Below are 24,337 nucleotides of genomic sequence, written 5' to 3'. Positions count from 1 at the left end.
AAAGAAACTTGCCACAGGAAGTCGTATGCACCGGTTTAGCTGTTACCGTGACAACGTGAAAAGGACCTATTGTTACTGCATTTTCTATTCTATTCTATTCTATTCCATTCTATTCTTGTCCTCCATATAGCCTGGCTCACCTGCCTGCCTCTAAGAGATTACTAAGTTATTCATTGGTCTTCCATCAGGCAAAGGAGGCCACATGCTGAAAAGAGGATGGAAACAGTGAGGGCTGCAGGGTCCTGCCTCCATTATATCAGGATCAGTGAGCAATAAAATCAGTTACCAAGACAACACGTGCTCCGAATCAGAGCAAAGGGGCACGACCGCTGATGCACCCATCAGGCCAATCAGTGTAACCTCCAACAAACTAAGTATGGGTTATCTCCCTCTCTTCCCTAGCTGTTGCCCCGGTACTGATATTTGAACAATGGTCCGGCTGTGTCACAAACAGCCTACCATGCACACAGGCCTTTCGCATGCATGTTACTGTGTTGTTGTGTGTAGTTTGTCTCCACAGCGACCACAGATTTTGTTTCCCTGAGGGTGTGCAGACAGATGGTCACGCTCTCGTACTGTGACTCTCATGCAGATATGCGGCTAAAATCCCCAGTTGGATCTACTTTCATCCTAGAAGCAACTCTTTTCCTCCAGGACTGAGTCTGATCCTGTGCGATTGGGATGTTGTGGGACCTTGTGTCTGCATGGGGCTCCTTTGATTAAGCATGTTGAGGATTTGAAGGTTTATTACTGGGGCTGGCCGATTCACTCTAAATCAGAAGGTCGGTGGAATTAGTCTTGAGGAGGCTGCAGTCAGCCAACAACACATGATGGAGAGTTGCAGTTGAATAATAAGGTCATTAGAACATGTAACAACAATTTCCTATTTACCAGATGCAATTGGAAACCTATTTCTGCTGAATACGAGCAAATGTCAAAACGAGAAAGAAAGAAAGACTTCTGTCATTAAGTTTCACATTTCTTTCCCTTTAATCCCCTCTCTCTCTCTCTCTCTCTCTCTCTCTCCAGACATAGACCTGATCTTGATGGCTGTGGTGTCTGGGGAACTAATTAAGAGCTCTTATGGCGGGTGTCTGTCTGAAACAACACAACTTGATATCAGCGTTGGGGTCGCTGAGCACCCAAAGGTCAATCTGACCTATCGACAACCCAGCTGAAACCAGACCCACTAAACTGCTAACCGGCAGAGATGCCTGCACGCACGCACGCACATGTGAAAGAGGGCACCCCCATGGGAATGTGTACGCACACACACACACACACACACACACACACACACACACATAAACACGACTCTCTCTCTCATTCACCCTCACATGATCTCCTTTGATATTCGTGACTAAATGCAAGTAGAAACTGTAGTTGAGTGCACACAACTGAGCAGTGTCTCTTGCTGTTGTATGATTCAAATGTATAAGAATATATGAGGCCCACATCTTGGAATATTTTAATGGCATTAAAGGGCATGGGTGTCATTTACAGATACAAAGTATTTCTGGAGGAAACATGTATAGTAATGATTACATAACCCTGCAGTGTTGTGGTGTTTTTTTTAATGCCAAAGTATGTTTGATTGTATATTTGATGATTTTGAAGTCACTGGCATATATTTTTTGGTTCTAAGGGACAGCTAGCAGTAATGAACAATGCTAAACATACACACAGACACACACACACAAACACACACATTGCTTGCCCAGTGACCCCTTATGTCACATTCTCTGTGCTGATCTTTGAACCTTTGTTTTTTCACGCTAGTAGTTTTTTTTTAATATCACCCAACTCAAATTGAGTGCAAAGTTAAATGTCCTGTCTTTGTTGTGGTGAGGCTTAAAGCATTGTTTTTATATATAAACACTGGAAATGTTGCTCAACACATGTAGTTTGTAGCGGTTTAAGAAACCAATGCAGTATTCCCTTACTAAAGGTTTCTTATTCAGTCCACACACACTAACACACACTATCACACACACACACACACTCGCACATACACGTACACAGTGTGAAATCTGAGCAGATAGCCTCCCTGGCGAACACATTTGCATCCCTCATCCAAAACTGATTTACAAGTTAAAATGCCTGCAGACTGCACCTTGAAAAGCAGAAGCTGCCTGTGAGAAACTCACCCAGCAACAAATATGTTTGCAACAAACACTGTGAGGCAGTAAGGCTACAGCCAAATGACAAGAACCAGTGCTGTACAGCGCCAATAAGATAAAGCTAACTATGGTAATGACTATTGATTTGTAGAACTAACAATTGGTAATGATTCACCAAACGCTCCGGTTGAGGTGAACTGCTTTCAAGGTAATTTGTAGTTCCATTATGTATGAAGACAGAAATGTGTCCTTGGGGATGTCAGTGCAGCCAAAGCCTGGAGACAAAATTACATTCTGGCACTCTATGTGATGAGATTTACTTTCTATAAGATCTACTGTACTTTCACTTTCACTGCTCAATCCATCACAGGTTTAATAAGCACATAGTTTTGCACTCTGTTATTATGTTCACCTCCTCGCCTTGTTAGTGTGAGAGAAATGTGCGAATTCATCAACACATATCCATATCATTTGTCTATCAGATGGGAATAAGCCACCTCCACTTCCTTTACGCCGGTGACTCATAAAACACCCAGGATTAGATTCCCTGGACTCGAGCACAGTTTCAGCTCACCACAGTCTGTTTTGCTGGATATTTACTTACTGTTTTGCATACACATGGCTAACAGTTGTTGCCTTCAGCTATTTTAAAAAGTAGTGGTACAATGATGTCTCTGTTCTTGTTTTACAAGGAGTATTTGTATTTCTTTTTTTTATGTCTATTTCAACACAAAATATTCTGCAGACACAGACCACATTGTAGACATTGTCACATTTAGACATATTGGCCCTATACCACATCTCTATCTTAAATTTGACTATGAATGAATATTGATAGGTCACAGAGGAGAATTTGGTTGCACTTTCAGAAAAATAAACAATCGCTAACAGAGAGACAGAGTGCCATTTTCCCTATTTCTTTCTCTACAGGTTGTTTCTGTATAACAACTTTTAATTTACCATATTATCTATTACAGTAAATTGTCTCATGTTTTATCTACACTCTGTGCCTGCCCTTGCTTGAAAATGCTATGTGTTACTTCTCCATAGGGAGGCATACTCTCACTAACAAAGTGCCCTCCACTTCAGTGCTGAGCTCTGTGATGCTGCACTGACACTCAATGGAGAACTCTATAATAACATGACATGTAAGCTAATGAAAAAAAAAGCTTTCCAAATACTACACCAGTCTCTTTACGTGAAAATACAATGATACACATACCTGCATCTCTTGTTCGATGCGCAGCCTCTCCCGACCCAGTTCCTCCTGATAGAACTGTGGACAGAAAACCAGTTAGAGAGACCAAACCTCTGTACTTACTTGGGGATTACGGAAAAAAAAAGTTAAGATGGGGTGTGTTGGTAAAAAGTTCTGTGTATTTCTTCAGAGTGTTTGAGGTTTTTGATGAAAGGAAATAACATACTTTGTTCTAACCAGCTGTATCTCTACTGCACCACAGAAACAGGAAAATGTGAATGAACACACAAATGTATCAGTACAGTCTGGAAGATTACAACTGATTGGTTTCTTCAGATGCAATCATGTTCTCCGATTGGGACTTTGACACACTCAAACAGATGTGTGGATAAGTGTATATGCGTGTGTGTGTGTGTGTGTGTGTGTGTGTGAGTGTGTTAAATTAGTGGTTTGTGTGTGCAAGCAGTTCTTGTGACCTATGAATGGCTGTTAAAATGAGGCTGAGGAATGTCACATATGTCACGTATGCTGGTTCAGGAGCCTCTGTCTGGGATTGGATGACACTAACCTGGCCAGGGGAGGGATGGTGCCCGGACGAGTACAAAATGTGGGATTAAGATTAGAAGACTAGCGGGTCTGAGTTGTATATGAGGGATAAAGAGCTAATACAAACAAATTAGGTCAAGGGTTCCCACACTTTAACATGTCAAAGACCCCATAAAGGTTTTGGGGTGCATTTGGTGATTTTTGTTGTTATGTATTAAACTTGTCTATGTCTATAACTGTCTATAACTTGAAACATATCTTTAAAGATCCCATGGAATGGCGTCTTTACTTCCTTGATTTGATGCATTTCCTACTGAAACAGGATGTTGGGGCGGGACATAATGCAGCGAGGGATCATTCAAAAGTCTAAACCAATGGAATATGAGTCAGGGAGAGAAAGGCAGTTTTATTTGATGGGACGGGTCCAGAGGGGCGGGACTGTTCAAAAATCTGATTTTATTGGTTAGAAATTTATATTTACACCTACTAGTGCAGCATGAAGTCACCATGAAAGATACTCTGTTTTCCAGGAAGTAAAAGTAATGGGAGTTCATTTCATGGGGATTTTAATGGTAAAATCTTCACATTTCTGAATTTGACAGCACATACCTCCACATCCTTCTCTTTCTGCAGCAGAGAGGAGGAGAGATCCTCAACCTGTCCCTCCAGCTCTCCCACTCTGTGTGTGAGCGTCGTCTTCTCTCCGCTCAGCTCCGTGATGAGAGCCTCCTTGGAGTGAAGCTCTTTAGTCAGCTCCTCTATCACCCTGCAAACAGACACACGTGGAGAGGACAGGGTCAGTGATACAGGGAGAGCGATTTGGTTTGTTTTCTACTGGTGATGCTTGAGGAGGTTTGTTAACTGGTGTTTGCACCTGTCTTTGTTGGTGTTGGATGGGGACAGGATGGTGGGAGGTCTCTCGTCCTCTGGGATATCCTCCATGGGGGCGTCGAGAGAGAGGAGGGAGGCGTGGGAGTGTGATCCAGCCAGTGAGGCCATCCGATCAGCCTCACTCCGCGCTAGCTGGGCCTCCTGGAAGATACACATACACACACACACACGGAAATAGCTGTGATTAATGAAGCCTGAGCACAACTGTGGCAGTGTGACACAAGCCAAGAGTGATGCTGAGCGAACCGACCTCCTGCAGGAGCTGGATCTTGGTCTCGAGCACTTCCTCCATGTGGTCGATCTCCTGCTGTCTCTCCTGACACCGCCTCTGCAGCTCCGCTTCATTGTGATTGGTCAAGCTCTCCGCTGTTGTGCTATCAGAGAGAAAGAGGCATGTCAGAGTTCATCTCCACATCAATTCAACACTTTGAATACAGCAATCAGAAATATAATCAGTCCTGTGTCAGCTCTAGGCTGTGTTGTAGACATGAGTAAGAGCCAAGATACAATATGATGTCATAACCCTCCTGTCTGGCACTAAAGTGCTCATGGGATACCGAATACCCCCCACTTATAGAAGAGCAACTAATAGAGAGCCGTCACACCCGTGGTGTAGGTTTTTATTGGGTTCAACCAGAGGTTTGTAGGAGTATTAAGGGAACAGTGTGCAGGCTGACTGGTAGATGTGGTCATTTGTACTAAACATCTTCCTGGGAAAAGATTTTTGAGGAAAGCTCAAGGGACACACAATGAAATTAATTGTGAAATATGAAACATTTTAAACTTGACAAGAATCTGAAATGCTGAATTCCTCCAGCTCGGCCTATTTCTCTGTATTCTCCTTCCCCCACATGATGTGTCTCATGACGTAAGTGTTTCTCTCACTCCTCTGACTCCAACTGTGCGAGCATCTGTCTGTATCACTTAGTCAGTCAACCACGCTATCCCAGAATTCCTGCTCCCAGAATGGCACACGCCACTCTGTCGCCATGACTCTTGTTCTGGTTCCTCTCTATATACGTTTTTAACTCTGTCCGCCACATGCAGCAGCTCAAATAACTGGGATATTTTGAACCAGTCTGTGTAATGCTACTGTCAGTCTGCAGCCTCACTGACGAATGTCCTTTAGGTGAAGTGAGGGGACAGAAATCAAGTGATATCCTTATCCTACAAACCCTCAGTATCCAGGAACTTTGATTATTTAAGAATCCTTACAATAGATGCATACTGCCAATGTAACTGTGACTGGGTCAGGATGTATGTTTGTTTTACATGATGTCAGTCTGCCTGATGAAAACAAGGATTCAAACTTCAAACAAAGTGCAGTCTTGATGTCCATCTTTAATAATCAGAGTGATATTTTCTCTATAACTACAGCTAAATTTATCTGCTGAAGTGTTTTAAATTCAATTCAATTCAATTCAATTAATTTCAACTCAATTGTACTTTATTTCTCTATTCTACTTGATCTTTCTCTGCTCAAGTGACCTTGGTCAATCCTAATCGAGTCAGCTGATTTAAGGGCAAATTCAGACAATGCATATGTCAACAGAAAAAAAAACAGATAGATCAAGAGAGGCAGACAGACATCAGACAGACAGAGAGGACAACAAAGTTAGAGAGTGGGACCCAAACCCAAGACATGCTGTCAGATAAAGCTAGATTTAAATGTAGATGTGGTGAGCAGAGGCGAGGTTGAGAGTTGGTTGTGACTTGCAGAGAAACCATGAAATTATACTGTATTGAATCCTTGACTGCTTGGTCTTATCAAGTGATGTTTGCTTGTGTGGTAAATGAGGTGGCAATTTGTTATGTGTTGTATTGTCCTTTAGTGTTATGTGTTTTTGTATGTTGTTATTCCCAACCAGAGCTCCAGAGGCTGATCTGTTCTGAACTCTGGCCATGACAGCAATAGTTGGCAATCTGGTTGAGAATCATACCATAGAACATGCAGCAAGTATGACAAGGAGCATCCCTTTTGATCTGGGGACGAGCAACAACAGTCACTATATCCCCAACCAGAGTGTCAATAGCTGGCCTACAATGAACTCCATGCCAGCAATGCTGTGGTTAACAACCAGACCACAGTGTGTGTAGAAGACAAACTGCCAAGCAGCAACCCTGTTGACCAGGGGAGTAACAGCATCAAAGTCAGTGCAACAATAACTAGTTTACTCTCAGAGACTCACATTTGCCAACACAGAACCAAGGCTTAAGTCATTTTTATATAACAATACCATTGGATATGCAGGAGGGGGAGAGACAAACAGCGGCTGAAATAGAAACCAGCAATAACAGCTAATCTATTCTATCTAAGAGCACCAATAGTTGGCCTACAATGAACCCTGTAAAATTCAAAATAGAAGTCTGCACACAGGAATATGCTGCACCAAGATTTATCCCACGCAAACAAATGTCCTGACCTGAATTGGTCTTTGTCAGGTGTCAACAATGAACCCTGACCATGGCACCAACAGGGTCAACAACAATGCCTTAAGATGCTCATCAAGTATGTTAAGCAGCATCCCTGTCTGTCAACTTCAGGACCAGTAGGAACATTCTTTCTATGCCATACCAAAGCACTGATGACTGGTTTGCATTGGGCTTTCATCATGGCAGTAAACCTAACCCTAACCCTAACCCGCAGAAGCCATGGAGGGGGAGCCATAATACTACGATGCCAACAACCCAACAATAACTCCAGCCTTCCCTCCATCTGCCTCCACCATAGACAGTGTCCAACCTTGCGTGTTCATCTCCAGCCCAATCTGTGAAACTCCTGCAGCAGCTTCAACAGCCTGACAGACACCGAATTTAGCTCCATCCAGCGGGGACAGAAGAAGATCACTCTTTGGTCAACAGGGACAAACAGTTTGCCCTGCAATACCATTAACTGGCTCTCCCTCTTTTAGACTGCGCAATCTCTATGTCAAATCGTCTGTTGATCTGCTGTTGACAGCTCCTCATGCATGGATTTACAAAGGGAACAAAATCGTATTTCTCTCACAGGACGATAGAGCCACAACAGGAGTCTTTGCAGTAGTGAAATCACAAGGATTTGAACCTTTTTTGAGATACTCTATTGATCATGGAAGGGGAATTCTGGTTTCACTTGTCCCCCTCTGCAGGGATTTCAGAGCAGAAGGGCAGCTACTGAAGCTGGTAGGAATTCAGTGTCTTGCTCAAGGACACTTCAGCAGGGCGGATGCTTGCTGTCATGGATGCTTGAACCCGGGCCTTCTACTCACCACACCACCCTGCTGCCCAACATGCGACTCCAATATTTTTACAGCATCTCTATGATAACCGTAAACAAGCCATTCATTTTTGGAACGTGTCAGGGGTTGAAGTTGTTGATTGCATTTCCTTATCCATGAAGCTTATGCTTATATATCAGCATATCAGCAGTATGTGAGTGTGTGTTTGTGTGTGTGTGTGTGTGTTTAATTGACTGTGGTTTCTCTTTGTGCATATATAAGAAAAGATAAATTCTAAAGGTGTATGTAATGTGTATGTGTTATCGTGTGAGAATATGTGCGTGTCTGTACTCAGTGTGCCCAGTGCCTGTGTGTGTGTGTGTGTGTGTGTGTGTATGTTCGTGTGTGTGTGTGTTATCTCCACCACCTGCTGTATGACATATGAGCTGTTAGAGATATGAGGTGTTACCACGGTTAAGACAGGACCCTGTGGAGAATCACGACTAATCTCTGGTGGGGGCACACTTGCTCCTCGCCAGCTAACACCCATAGATGGACACACACACACATACACACACACACACACACACACACACACACACACACACATACACACCTTCCATAAGACGTTCAGATGGCATAATGGAGGACTTAGCCAATTTCAGCTTTGTTATCAATGCCTAAGTCCATCAAAAAAAGACAAACAGGCTTCAGGGTGTTTAAGCCTTGATTATTCACTTAGGCAACTTGTGTTTCTGCATACCAGCACACTATGTATTAGATGTGATCAAAGTCTATATGCCTATGGAAAACATTTAGATAATTTGATTTTATTGTGTTACACAGACTGTTGCTGAAGGGAATTTCAACAAAGATAGCGACTGTGCCTAGCCTGTGATTCACTGCTGGCTGTAAGGAACAGGATTGGCCATGCACAGTATGATATCTGTTAGTTTGTTGACTACAATGATATTGAATTATCAATTAAGTCAAACGCTCTCCCATTGGATTAGGGACAGGACTTGTTCTGACACCAAGGTAACACTTGAGAACTGAGAAATCTGATTTTCTTCAAGCTAAGATTTGCAAAAGAAGTTTCCAGGACTTACAGGGCTTTGTCCAGAAGCTGCTGTTTCTCCTGGAGCTCCTGCTTCAAGCTCTCTACTTCCACCTTCAGCTCGATGTTCTGCAACAGATGAAGAGCAGGAAATTAGTCACAATCAATCAGTCAGTCAGGACATTTTCTTATAAAATAGTTCTTTTTTTTTTCATTTATGCTTTTCAAATATTGCCTGATGAATTTCAGGTATCAATTTTTACGTTTTACGTTTTAGAATGAAACGCTATTTATCCATATATTTATTTTATATACACATACATATAAATCACAGAGCCCTAGAAAAATGGTATTGATGATAGGGAGAGAGACAATCAATCAATTAATCAATCAGCAGCAGCATTATAGTCATCACCACCACATGATTATCATCACCACCATCATCAACCAAGCAGACAAACATTCAGAGCAACAACAGATCAATAACCATTTGTAGCTGTACTGCAGTATAAATGAAAGATCAATGAAGGCGGACAGTGGCCGCGTGCAGCTACTGTAAACTGTAAGAGTGACAATGGCCTGCTAATCATGTTATCCTATATTATTAATATGTTTGATCAGTTCTATAAGGTTCTGTAAGTATAACGGACACACTTGACTTGGACTGGCATTCATAATGTCTGCAGTAAAGCATATGATTAATAGTTTAATAGTAAAACTTGTCATTCTCAGAGACACAGGCAAGTTTTTTTTCCATTTTAGGATTGTATGTAAATCAAGTAAGAAATATTATGATTTTTTGTTTTGTGAAGTGCGTGCCTGTATGAGTTCTCTACACTTGAGGTTCAATTAAAATTATTACATTACATTACATTATGTCATTTAGCAGACTCTTTTGTCCAAAGTGACTTACAATAAGTACATTTTGTCAACTATCAATTGTCAATTATCCATCAAAAAAAAAAAAAAAAAAAAAATTTATCCATCACTCACTCCTTCAAGCAAGGCTTCTTAGGGTTTTAAGAGATGTACCTCAGCGTACCTCACTGGGATATCTTTGTCTGAATCTCTAATACCTAATACCAATACACCTATTGGCCTTGTTCTATCATTTGTTCCCTGCTCAATTCCCTCAATCATTCTATCACTCTATCACACCCTATCCCCCTCCCTCCCTCTCTCTCTCTCTGCTGTATGAACAGGGCTGCTGGGTGTTGTGTATCACCAGTACAGAACATCTCACCGTGCCGTCGTGGCTGCTATATTTAGACCAGGGGAATCCAGGGCAGCTCAAGCACTTATGCATGGGGCCAAAGGCTAAACTCCACAGTTTGTTTACCTGCTCCAACAGGCCTGTGGGACCCATGGGGGGCCTTTTGGGGCCAAGCGGAGCTCTTAGACCGGGCTAGGGGATGGAGGATTTGAACAGTGAGAATCATGGGGCTCATTCTTTCCATTCTGACCTTAGACAGGAGGGAGAGGACAGTTTATCTGTCTGTCTGTCTGTCTGCTGGACTCACATCAGATAGCTGCCTTTATCACTGCAGCTTGTGTCACATTCATTTCAACGGATGGTCCTCTCTCTCTGTATGTCTGTCATCTCAGTTTAGCTGTCCCTCAGTGTGATTGTCCCTCTGTCTTTCTCTGTCTTTCCTCCTCTGTCTCTTTTTTTCTTTCTCTGTTAGAGGTGTTTCAGTGCCTCTTCCTCTGCCAGTCTGCTGACCTTTTCACCAGCGCTGTTCTCTCTCCCTGGTAGAGTCTTTCCCAGTCAGCAGCACTATCTGTCCTTAACACTCACGACGACCCGGCCTCACGTGCAGCACCACGCACAGCCTGTATCCTATCCCATCATTACATACATATTTTAGAAAGGCATCACGAGGGCTCCCAGACCCAGACTTCCCAACACACATAGATGCACTCTGCACGTGCCACCAGAGCACAGCCACACACTATTCGCTACATCAGATAAGTATAAAGAATGTGAACAAAACTACAGTCTGCAAGTGTATGCCTTGAAGTATTCTAGCAACCTTAATTTGACATTGCCTTATCAGGGTACTTGCAGGTTTCAGAATGCCAAATTCAAGACTTTAAGGTCTTTTTAATGCTGGATTTCAGACCAATTTAAAAACCAAAATAAAGAAACACAGCTGGCAAAACCAGTCTGTTCCTGGTAGAACATATTAAACTAATGAAACTATAACTGGGCAGAATAGGAAAAAGGACAACAGATATTCATTTTTAAGGGAAATGAAATCTAGTTGTGTTTAGCAAAGCAGATATGATGCATATTGTACTAGTAATCTTGTTCTGTATTAGTGGACATGCAGTGCAAAGAAATATATCATTACATAATAACACATCTAATAACTGGACATTTTAATACTTTTTAAGGCCTTAAATTTAAAGAATTTATTTTAAGGACCAGCAGATACCCCCCTGCTCATATTGATAATACTACCAGGCCTGGTTAATCTCTTACATACCACCCTGCTGTAGTCACAGCACTGAGTGATGCAGCAGCAGTAATTATAACTTATGCAATACATGACCAATTATATGCTGTAGCTAAGGAATGAGAAATAATAAGCCTAAGCACTGTAATAATGAATAATGTAAGACACTTTAGAGAAGCATCCCTTGTGAGAGCGTGTGTGACAACATGGTTTACTGTAAGAGAGATGTTCTCCCATCCTGCAAACAGCTCTATATATAGCCGCCCATCACAGTGCACCTGCTATTTTTCCCCCTCCTGGCCCATCTGCCCTCAGCAACAGATCCCCTTATAACCAGGCAGGGCAGGAGGGGGGAACCGGCTGGACTGATCAACACTGCCAGGACTGCCCACCTACCTACACACACACACACACACACACACACACACACACACATACACACACCCGACAACCTGCATGGAATAGCTGACTGTTTTAACACATGAGGAAGCCAGGCTCTGAACTTATGCATAGACAGCATGCCCCTAATATCAGAAATATTCTGATTGATCACCTACTGCCAGGTATAAGCAGAAATTCACTCTAAGTTCATCCAATGATGATCAGTCTTATTCTGCTCTATTCCGCACTGAACCGTTTACATTATCTGGTCATATCAGGGATAACAATCAAATTTACTACTATCTATTAGTGCAGGATGCTAAATATATATTTAATTACATATCATAGCTAAACATGTATCTCTTCAGAAAAAAGTCTGAAGCATGTAGTATATTAACAAGCTGGTATGTGATTGAAATTGAACAATAAAAGCTTGACAAAAATGCACCATGATTCATGTGTCAAACGGAGTTTGGACACTCATACGAATACATGTGATAAATAAATCAGTGAACTGAAGCTTGCTCTATAAATAGAGTCTGTTTCAACCTCAGGCTTTGGCTCTCAGGGAGATCAGTATGTGCCCAAGACAACCAATACTGGTATGTACTGTATTACAGCGAAATGCTTCAGAGAGAGGACAGGAACACTGGCGCCCTGTCATGAGACACATCAACCAATAAGATACTGAGCAGCTCAGGTCAGATAATGTCTATTGAACAACGTGATGCTAAGTCTCCAATAAAAAAGTTATTAAACCGATTAAGCTTCAGCCACACAGAGTGAGAGATTGTGAAGCACAAGGATTAATACCCAGTTGGAAACCTGCATGACACGATGGGATCGGTTTACTCAATCACTGCTGGTATGCAGTAATCGTGGGGGATAAGTGGCGGGACGCTCAGGTCTTGTTCATCTAGATCAAGTGGCCATCTTGTTTGCGTGGCTCTCATATCTAAGGTTTATTGATGATCATTAGGGATTTGGAACAGAGAGAGAGAGACAGAGAAAGAGAGACAGAGAGAGAGAGGGAGAGAGAGAGGTTTGTAATGGTGGCTGGCTTATACACACAGACAACAGCTGACCAACAGGGTCACCTTATTGTATGTGCACACTTACACACACACACCTACACAGAGACAGATGCACAGGGACACACACACATACGCACGCACACATACACTAACAAACACATACAAACACGCACGGCATACCACAGATATAAACATACCAACATAAACATAGCGTACAGTGTACAAACAAACAGACTGTCTGAGAGAGAGAGAGAGAGAGAGAGAGAGAGAGAGAGGGAGAGAGAGTTTATAGGTGTTATCAGCTTGTTATAGCCAGGAGCCTCAGCAACAATGCTAAGGTTGTACTGATGACCAGGGATCAGAGAATACACACTCAAAGCTGTGACAATGACAAAACACTATCCAGGTAAAAACCCTCCCTTATGGGACACACACACACACACACACACACACACACACACACACACACAGTCACAAAATTACTGTTACATATTATGATATACTTTCATTTTTTTCCCCCTTAAACCAGTATTTCTTAAAACAGGCCTATAGGTTGGAATCCATTATGGATTTACAAACCTATTCCTTTGGGTTAGGGTTACATGACAGGAGTTGCAGTATAATCTGGTTTAGTAACCCTGGATTCAACGGTGAGACTGCATTTACACAATCTGAGCTAAGGGCAAAAAAAACATTACAAACCTCTGTATAAGAGGCTAGTGAATGGCAAAACAGTTCCAGTAGACAGTTCACAGTCAAGAACACACACAAACTGTATCAAGTCAAAGTTCCGGAGCAAAGAACTAGTTGATATGTACTCATTCACATGGCGGTCTATCTAGAAGAAAAACACACTTGGTAAAATAAACACATGAATGGTCACATCACCTAAACCTAGAACAGTCTGACAGCTGAGTCAACACTGTATAACAAACAGTGGAAGTAGCTAAAGAAACCCTTCAGGATAACACACAGTGCAATCGTCTGTTATTATCTTTGCCACTGATATGGGCACAATTTAACTCTCAACCTTCTCAGTCCCAAATCCCTCAACAAAGCAAAATCAATGGGTTTCAATCAGCGAGTCAACCTCCGGCTCCTGACGCTCCCATTCATCCCCAGTCAAAAGAGGTTCCCAATCATTTCCTGATGCCATAAGGGAGCGGCCTTACTCACCGTGCGGTAGACATCTTCGCTGCTCTCCTCGTACTTCTGCTGGATCCTCTCCTCCAGGAAGTAGATGCGGAGCTTGAGGCTGAAGTTCTCCTTCTTCAGGTCATTCAGGTGCTGCGACAAAGTACGGTAACCGTTAGACATGACCGTCAAAGAGCACCGACACGGTTTGACATGTCCGTTATAGGTCAGAAATTAACAGTCTTCTTCGACCTGTCCGTATTGCGACAGAATACGGAATCCATTTAAAAGACAAGTCCGTGTGTCAGAGTCCGGTAACCGTTAGACATGCTATCTCCTTCTCCAACAGAGCATAATGCCGCTCCACAAGCAAAGAAAAAGCCTAATTATTTACAAAGTGGCATCCTAGGCTCTAAGATGCCATTGGGATGCCACATACAAACACATACACACACTAAAACTAACACACTCACACACACACACACACACAGGAGTGTATAGGGGCGTTTGCGGGGCAGAGGGCTACTCTGCGGCCCGAGCGGTCAGAGCTGCGGCCATGTCAGCTCCATGGTGCGTTCTGGTCTGCCGCGGGACGGGACAGGAGCTTATTTTACTAGAGGAGACATCCATGGAATCCCAGACAGCCAGGGGAGATGGGAGGAGGAGGAGGAGGGAGGAGGAGAAGAGGAAGGGAGGGAGAGAGGGAGGGAGGGAGGTAAGAGGCTCGGGGCTCACAGGCAGTTGTGATATGAAGGGAAATCACACCCCGCGGCAACAGAGGAGTGCCAAAAGGAACAAACAGGGAAATTAAAGGACTGGTGAGAGGCTGGGGTTAGAAATGAGTCTCTTTCTTCCTGTTTCACGTTGTCTGTACCCCTTCAGATTCATCAGAAATGAAATGAACTCTTTTTCTATACCTCCTCCCCATCCCTTCTCAATATACTGTCACCATGTGGAGTGTGATCCCCAGTGAGTGAACAGCTGAAACTCTTGACTATACCAGCCTCCAACTTATGCAATCACAACAGCCATACAAGTCACTCATCTTCATCTACTCTCTACTACACAAGGGACATTAAAAGTTTAGTTTAGTTTTGGTATTTCACAGAGAGCGCACATGAATGCATCTCTTTTGTACCACTAGATAGTAATGATTTTAACAAGTTCGAAAAGTGAGGAAACCCTTGAGAGAGGAACAAGGATGAAGGTTTCACTTTGGGGAAGACACACTTTGGATCAAACTTTGAGCAGCAAATCACACTGACATGCTATGGACATAGTGGGAGCCTAAATGCAACCGTGTTTCCCCTCACTTCTTTAGCAAGATTGAAACATAAGATACATTTTTACATGAGAAAGTATGAGAGATTGAGGAGAATTATTGGTCAATGTGAAATACAGTAAGACATTGCTAACTGAACCCCTGATCTGAAGATTTTCTTTGACAAAATATACTGTATTTTACACAATATTTACAATATGTGAGCTCAATCCAAACTGTCATAAATGAGAAGGGCTCCGATTTTTAAAGCAGAAGGTGTTCATGCTTGTGACCAAAAAGAAATGTGCTTCTAAAAACACAGAGCAAAACAAAATACAGCATATGCATTTGAGGCAGAAACACAGTAATTGGGGTGGACTATTCATCCTTCTTCTACGATCGAGGGGTTCTCCTGTCTCCCCCCAGATTTATACCCATGGTGAGGAAACGAAAGTGTGCAGTTACACTCAAAATCAGAAACTCCCTTCACAAAGGCTAACAGGCATGGGGGAAATAAAGCTACAGAGGCTAACAGGAGGTGGACAGACAGATGAGTGGAATGCACTGAGAGAGGGAAACAAGTTGGATGAAATAAGAGACACGGGAGCTCTGAGCCACGCTGCTATTAATAGGGAGGAGGTGTCCTGAATCTCACAGAACGGTGAATCCCTGAATGTCCCTCGGTGACATGAGTGAACAGACAGAAGTGGAAGGAGAGTAAAAAGGAGGGAGCAGCGGCTTTGCAAAGTCCAAAGCTGTTTCACTGTTTTTATTTCAAAATAAAAGCGATGTGGCTTGGCTAAAATCAAGTGCCATCATGACAGTGCATGTTGAGTGCAAAGCGCTTCTGTAATTGAGTGACTGAGACATGTAACCAACAGAGATGCTGTTACATCATTATTAGTTGCCCTTCTTGATGTATTCAGTGAGCGTGGCCCATTAAAGTGTCATGTTACATGCTGCTGCTAAATAATTCAGAGCAGAGATGCAGGCTAGGCGCCAAGCTGGGTCTCTGCATAACACAAGGGATGACATCATGGAGTGTGTGTGTGTGTGTTTTTAAACAACTCCACACACGTGACGGAGACAGCCATAAACTCTCGCACACCATCATCTTTTCAGTTCTTGATCAAAGAGAAGGAAAGTGAGCGTGAGAGTTATGGTAAATGTGTGTGTGTGCACGTGTGCCTGCGTCGCAGCGTGTTTATGGCAGGTGGCGGGTGTAAAAGTGACACATCCAAGAGTCGGCGTCCATGAAAGTGACTCGAGCTTTCAGTTGGGTGCTCCCTTTCAGAAAGCAGCTTCAGCTTTCGTGACTAGTGGGTGACACCTCCCGTTTTACCAGCGCTCAGCACTGTCTCCAGAATAGCATTAAAGGACGATCATTAGTGGTGAGTTTGAAGTTGGAGCTTTACTGCTTGTCTTCCATGTGTTTTGTTCTGATGTATCTGACACATAGACTGTCTTGGAGAGAAGCACTGAGGTGTGTGTTGAAGAGGGAGAGGGAAGTGTATAAGTGGAGTATAAGAGGGAGAAGGGGAATACCAGTCAGTGGAACAGTGAGAAAGATGAGGCTTTACATTCATGCCTTTTTGGTGATGATGATGGCCATATAGTATCATACTAAATAACAATAATGTGACACTTTATTCATCTCCGCAGGGGATGCAGAGACCTCTGTCTACCCAACCATCTTATAGGTCTAAAATAACAATAACAGAGTCTACTGTGTATTTAAATTCACAGCTAATTGGCTTCAGCATGCAGTTGAAAAATGCAGAGCTGATTTTCAGTGAGTGTTTAGCCGAAATTTGCAGTATTTATTTATCATTTTACATTGAGTCATGTAAGTCCGTCAAAATCACAGCGACATCAACAAAATCTTTTTCATGTGTGACATGATGCATCAACCCTACAAGCCCATTTTTCCTCTTTTCATTTTTGCAAATTTGTCAGTGACTTTGTCCAGGTCAATATTCTTGGTAATTTCCCTGATGATGAGAGCAAGAGAGAGCAAGAAAGAGATGTTCCTCGCTCATAGTGAAGCGCAGGAAGGTTTTCAGTAGTTTCAGTCGGCTGAAGGAGCGCTCAGCCTGCACACTGATCACAGGAAATGTCAGGAAAATCCTACATAGTATCTACATAGTTTGGGAGGCAGATCTGTCCATGTCACTGGCAATAAGTAAAGCCAAAACTTGGCCAGTTGACAGCTCATCATTCTGCTCCTTAAATAGGACTTTGCATGTTGAGCGACTGAGTAATAGTCTGGTGTGACGTGATTCCATGGCAACGGAACATTCCACCTGATGGATGGAAATGTGAATAATAGAGATGTAGCAGTTATATAAGAGTGAATTAGTGACTTGAAATAGTCCATGATGGTTTCTAATATGCTAATTTAACTTATGAGGAATTGTTAATGATATTACTAAATTCAAAGGGATTCTCTATACTGTCATGCCTATTCAATTCCTGCTAGTGGTTCATGATCAGTAACAGAGGAGCTGCAGCTGGAGCTGGTGGGGATTTGGTGCCTTGCTCAAGGACACTTCAGCTGGCTAGATGATTACTGTCATGGGTGTTTGAACCTGGGTCCTTCTACTTACTACACTACCCTGCTGCCGAATATCAAATGTTACAATTATTACAGTCTTTGTAAAATGTCTTTGGTCTTGGCCCAGTAATAGAGCAGCAGAGACGGATGAGAAGTCCAAAACTGGGTCAGGCTGTAGCCAGAGGCGTACTTTTACACACCGGGAGAGTTTGGGGTATTTTCCATCCAACATTCCCAGCAGCAGGTGTTGTCTGACTGTACACGGCACTACAAAAATATGTCTTCCACATCGGTTGGTTATGATCATGGATTTTTGGATGTGATACTCCTGATTTCACTAACATTCTGTGATCTGATCCCATAGGGGGGACATTGCATCAAAACAATAGGAAGTGCCAAATCAGCTCATTACATCTTGTAGCAAGACAGCATCGTCATGGAGCCACAAGATGGCACCATAGAGCAGATCTCTATTTGTCCTATTATTGGCCCCATTATGCTGATGAAGAAGCAAATGTGATTTAGGAGATTTAAGAAGTCACAACCTCAACCATCAAGATGAAACATCAAGGATAATGAAAAAAAATAGACAATCTCACCTGTTCAAACTCCTTGAGAGTGTGAAGCTGAAGAGGAGGGGAGTTGTCTGTTTCATCACTACACAAATCTGAACAGGGGAACAAAGAAAAAAAAAATCATAAGATTAACTGGTCACACAAGCAGTTTTAATGTTATGTTATGTTTCATGTAATAGTTTAAAAAAAAACGAGGGCTACCTGTCATGTGACCTGTGGTCTTAGTTGAAGTCTCCTCTTCCTCAGCACTGTCCCGGAGAAACAAAGAGACAAAAACAGTGTCAGAATGGGTAACACACACACACACACACACACACACACACACACACACACACACACACACACACAATGCAACTGTGGAATCAAACACAAAAAGCTGCAGCACAGCTACAGGAGTGGTCTTCCAGCAATTAAAAAGCTACTCAGATCTTTTCACCATTACAGCTTTATCTCATTTGCACCTCTATGGGAGAGAGAGGGTCATCAGGGGGGTGTAAGGGAGTCCCAGCAGGGGAGAGGAGAGATTTGGAGGGATAGGAGGGGAAGCCAGGGAGGGTCAGAGTTCAACTGAGCCTCTCTAGCCACTGCTACACCCAACACTCTGTCTGCCAGCCAAAAATGCACATTGGTGTTCACAATACTTTAAGTGGCAGGTACACACCAATAAAATTAAATGCTGAGTGTAGACTACATTGATTGTCCCGAATATTAAGTCAACAAAGACGTAAAGTGAGTGAGAGAACCATGCACAAGACCACATATGTACACACACTCACTCACTCACACACACACACACATACTAGCCTGCTACTACAACTACCTTTACTAGCCTACTACTACAACTTTTATGACTACTACTACTGCCACTACTATTGTTATTACTAGGCCTACTGTCTGCTACTATTGCTACTACTAGGCTACTACTACTACTACTACCACTACTACTAGGTGCTACTACCACTCCTACTATTACTACTAATACTACTACTGCTATTGCTACTACTAGTAATAGGCCTACTGCTGCTGCTACTACAACAAACTACTCCTACTACTATTATTACCAGGCTACATTCTGCCTATTGACCACCAATACTTCCCATTCCATCCATGGTAAATTCCTCTAACAGTTGCTGGCTCAGAAAATGTGCAGGCAGCTGCTGCGTGCCAGAGATATAATAGTTGAGCAGGTGGGTAAACAGGCTACATCTCACATCATAGTCGTGGGCGATGGGAATCATCATCACATCCTAATACTGTTTCACATCTACTGTGTACATGTCTCAGTCAGATGATGCATTAATATTCATAGAGTCAGATAAGACCAACAGCAATATAACTAGTCTGATCAAAACTTGTAACACTCCTGTCCTGGATGGAGAATTTCAATCATAAGGAGCTCTCGCGACACACTGAACATCGATGCAAAGAATGCCACATTTAGTGCATTAAAAACAACGTGGGGCATGTTTGTCTAAACATTTTTTTCAGTGATTCAATGATTTGTCAAACTGCCTTTTGATTACCTTCATGAAATCTGTCGGTGTGACCGCTCTCTCAACACCTGAGTAGGCTATATGATGGAATTTAGCTCGGTGTAACACTCATTACTCCTCGGCCTGTAAGTGTCTCCCGGGCCCTACTGCCCCCTTTTCTAAATCCATCTATGCACATTATCAATATACAGTATATGCCAGTGTATCGCAATATATGAAGGTCTGTATAACGCCCCAAATAAGCCATATGAAGCGCCCCGACTCATTATTTAAACATTTCAATTACTATCTGTGTTGTGAAAACATGAGAAACGCCATATGTGGTTTAAAAATAAAAGCATATAGGCATGCAGCGCAATGACGGTTTCAAAGTCAAATGTGTGTGACCTAAATAGCGGTAAAGACCGATCCATAATTGTATGCAGATGTAGCCTACTGTATCTGTCACCGGCCACGTCTTGTGTGGGAAAAGGCCTTTATCGGAGGCGCGCACAGCTGATTTATGACAATGAAAAAAACATGTAGCGGAGAAAACGGCATTTTAACCGATAGGTATCCCGTTGATTAAACCACAACCGATATGTTAAAGGAGTGTTTTATTAAAATACCCGATGAGCAGCAGTGTTTTGTTGTGTCCCTCGCGTGCAGTGACGATAGGCTGCCTTACCTTACAGGCTCTCTCCAGGTTTGCTCTGGCGACGACGAGGTCCAATCCATATATCCCGTCAGTCAAAGGGCAACCTTGCCGGTAAGCCCTTGCTTTTAAATCACCCGTCCATTATTCATATTTAGAGATATCAACCATAGGAGCTTATGTGCGTGGCCGACGCTCCGACCACCGCTACGTTTGGAAGGGATGCGTGAAGATGCGCGCCCTGAAAAATGAGGCAGGGATGCGGTGGGGGTGTGAGAGAGCCCCCATACCACAGACCAGACCCCCTGCTGTTCAACCAGCCCACCACCAGGTCGGGATATGAGTTACTGTAAATAGGAAAGGAAATCACAACGTTAGAAATACATTAGGCTTTTTTTTTTCTCTTTTGAGACTAATGAAGTCGTTTAAAACGGGCAAATGAGCTGTCTAATTATAACGATTCACCAACAAGAGTCATCCGTTCTAATTCTCTGATTTAACTGCAGAGTTTATTTTTCCAAAATAAAAGTACTGCTACCATGTTGTCAGGGCAAAATTGCATTTAATATTCCAGTTCTCCCTCTGAGACAGAGCATCAAATAGTTAATATCAGGCAGAATTATAATACAACTCCACTCTCCACACAGAACATTAATAAACTCATCATTTTCACCGGGTATCCCAGGATTTTCTTTAATTTACAGTGTTAGATGTATTAGATCCTGCATTCAATTAAACCACTTTTCCCTGATGAAACTTATTGGTTGATCAAAACACTAATGCCCTATTGTGGTTCTGCTTATTTTTAAGAGCTGACACTGTATAAACACTGTAGGGGTGGAAGTCACAACTGCATGTGCTGTTACTGATCATTTTATCTGTTAGATAAGATAGTGAAGTGGTCTCAGTAGCCGGTCATTGCCCTCCGGAGGTGGTGGGTGGCAAGAGGATTAACAGGAGCAAAGGTGAGATGATTGTGTCATTGTTTGTTTTAGCAGTCTGCTTAACGGCAAGAGGATGTGAAGAGGGAGGCTGGTCATTGGCAACCTTGGTAGAGGCTATGGTAGCTGGTTTGGCTGCAATATTTGAGACCAGACCAGACACAGACAGCAGGATTTGAGGAGCAGAGCCGGTCACCCTTAGCTGAGGCTGTGGCAAACTGTAACTCACATGAGCCTTGGGGGAAGAATCACCCCTCTCAACCACAGATGAAGTTACAAGAGGATTAGAGTCAATAAGTTCTGTTTTTTCACAATTGCTTTCTGGTTATCTATAATGGCAGCCTGCTTGGTTTTGACTTCTAAAGCCACCTCACCTCACTCATATCGGCCTTAAAAGGGTATCTGTCCCTCCTTTGTAGAAGCAGATGTGGTGGAGAGAGCCAGCTTCTGTAAAACAGGGAAGCTGTGGGTCCCGTTTTCTTTCCCTCAAAGGAGCGAGGCTGTACAATGGCATGCAGCAGAACCATTGGCAACTAGGATTGTCTTCTGTTTCCCTCCAGTTTCTAGTTTTTCAACCAAATTTCCTTTGTTTTTTTGGCATCTCCTCATAGCCACCAATAAGATATCCAGAAATTCAATAGATGCTATGTTCACAATAATTTGCCCAGTATAATCAGCAGCTGAAGATGCTTCAATGCTGTTGGTTCCAAATTTTGTGAAAGGACACAATCTCTGAAGCGTAGATTTGTGTTGTGGACAGGAATTATGTGAAGATTATGTTCCTCCACCACAAAAGGATAATATGTCAATACCACAAATTGTACCTATTTCAGTGCCAAACTATTGTCTGTCTCCAGTTATGTCTCCTTCACATAATCCTTTTGTGGTTGGGAAAATGTATTTCTCTCACTTTTTGTGCACGGAGCACGTATTTTAAGACACTGTGCTCATTTCACGAAATTTCAGCAGACCAGGCAAATTTTTTCATAAGGATCATCTGAAGCTCTTAGTATTCTGTAAACAATTACAGTCTTATCGGTATCACAAGGCAGAGCATAAACAGAGCGCTTTCACTGCTCTTTTGTGCCAACAACCAGAAAACAGCACAATACTTCCTTCCAAATTGGCCCCAGCTAGCAGGATGCTGAAGCAGGGCGAACATATACTGTTCGCCCTGTATACCATAGATTGTTTTTCATATTCCCATGGACTGTTCTGTACAACATTTGTTTGCACTGATTTCTTCTGTACATTCTCTACATATGAGTCAGCACAAATTATATTCTTCTGTATGTATGCGACCTCCATGGTGATATTGACAACAGCCAATAATACACACACGCAATGCACATTCAAATCAGCACATTTTCTATATGCTATTTCAATCTATAAAGTGAATGCATTAACAAGGTGTGCAGCTTTTTACAACACACGTCTGCATGCCTAGACACTTACATATGCATAGCTTCTGTAGACTTGTTAATGTGACTACAACACACATTTTGCATATATTTGCTGCAAATTCACATATTTTTACACTGTTTCCACCTTTCAGCATACATTTCATATTTTGGTATATTTTTATATCGTACTATTCTGCATTTATTATTTTCTTTGTCTCAGCAAGTTCTGCTGCTGTTAGTTTTCACCCTAATAATACCACAATCCATACTTTTCCCCATACTTTATATTCATACATTGTACCTGACACATTCTAGTGTTGAGATTGTTGGTTCTGTATGTTTATATAACCCCTATTTGAAATATTCTTGTTTTTATTCTATTTTTCTGTTTTTCTTGTTGTGATCCTGTTGCTGTTTGCTGCAATGACTCAATTTCTCCATTGGGATTATACAAGTCTCATCTTTTTTTATCTTAAAGGTAATTTTGTCTTGCACAGTAATATAAACCCAGGAAAGGAGCCTAGACTGGTCAACAACTTGTGCATCCCATTTTCTGATGAGATGAGATTAGATGAGATGAGATGAGGATGTATCATCATGGTGCTGCCCTTCTGTATCATCAACTTCTAGGGGAATACTGACTGTCTACTGTTATCTTTACATAAAAATATATGATTAAGAAGTTGGTTGCACAGTTATCAATTTAGTGATCATTGCAATATATATGGTAACTGAAGCAAAAGTAGTCACACCTTTCTGGCAAAAAGGATTTTAAAGTGTGTTTCCATGTCCTTTTGAAGTTCCAGTGATATTTTCCTCAGTCTCAAAAGCCTTTTCTTAGACCGCTCCTGAGCAGGGAACTTTTGAAATCTCACTCTTTTCATAAGCTGCTGTATAGAAGCGGTACTTCTCTGGTATAAGTATTATAAGTGGTACTCTAGTTTTAGTTTGTTTCCTTTGCTATTAAAATCATTCCAGACTAAAGATATTCAAGTGATTTCCCCATACTTAAAGTGAAGCATTCAACAACAGATTGAACACTTATATTTGCATACTATAATATCCTCTATTTCTTTTTATTATATTTAGGCCATTTTGGAAGTGGAGGTTTTATCATGTAAGACTAGTAAGCTGAATAGACACAACAATGACTACTCCTCTTTATAAAGATACACTTGACTTTACATTGGCATCTATCATAGATACCACGGAGGATGAACTTTCTATAGCATCATTATCAACATTTCTTCTTGTCAGCCATGAAAAGAAAAAAGAATAATGTTGATGTAAGCTATAAAATCAGTAGAATCTTTATTAGGGAAAACGTAAGGCATGTTCACAATTTTGTCTCTGGTTAACAAACCTATGCTGGTTTTCTTCTGTGCGGATTAAGTTGGTGTTTACAGGTATTATGTGTAGGCTATGCTGAGCTGAGCTGAGCTGAGTGTGTGTGTGTGTG

The 24,337-nt window shown here is 42.1% G+C and overlaps 1 protein-coding gene across 1 annotated transcript; it reads right to left on the bottom strand.

Moving 5' to 3' along the window:
• Positions 1-2,844: 2,844 nt before the first annotated feature.
• LOC144542132 (myomegalin-like) lies at positions 2,845-19,645 on the bottom strand. Its single transcript, XM_078287650.1, has 10 exons — positions 19,533-19,645; positions 18,609-18,655; positions 18,432-18,499; positions 14,060-14,170; positions 9,062-9,138; positions 5,006-5,129; positions 4,739-4,896; positions 4,474-4,630; positions 3,343-3,396; positions 2,845-2,859 (listed from the first exon to the last, which is right to left on the bottom strand). Exons 1-10 carry the CDS (start codon positions 19,643-19,645, stop codon positions 2,845-2,847), a joined length of 924 nt encoding a protein of 307 aa, XP_078143776.1.
• Positions 19,646-24,337: the final 4,692 nt, after the last annotated feature.

Source organism: Centroberyx gerrardi, chromosome 13 (assembly GCF_048128805.1).
Source record: "Centroberyx gerrardi isolate f3 chromosome 13, fCenGer3.hap1.cur.20231027, whole genome shotgun sequence".
NCBI classification, from domain to species: domain Eukaryota; kingdom Metazoa; phylum Chordata; class Actinopteri; order Beryciformes; family Berycidae; genus Centroberyx; species Centroberyx gerrardi.
The sequence above is the reverse complement of the archived record's forward strand: the minus strand, read 5'-3'. Positions and strand labels throughout refer to the sequence as shown.

Bases quoted from the DNA above. Each gene is read 5' to 3' on its own strand.
- LOC144542132 (XM_078287650.1), bottom strand. From the start codon at position 19,645: ATGATTCCCATCGCCCACGACTATGATGTGAGATGTAGCCTGTTTACC. The intron at 18,656-19,532 runs GTTAGAGGAATT...TCTCCGGGACAG, and splicing joins CATTTTCTGAGCCAGCAACT to TGCTGAGGAAGAGGAGACTT. The intron at 4,631-4,738 runs GTGCAAACACCA...GTCTGTTTGCAG, and splicing joins TCCAACACCAACAAAGACAG to GGTGATAGAGGAGCTGACTA.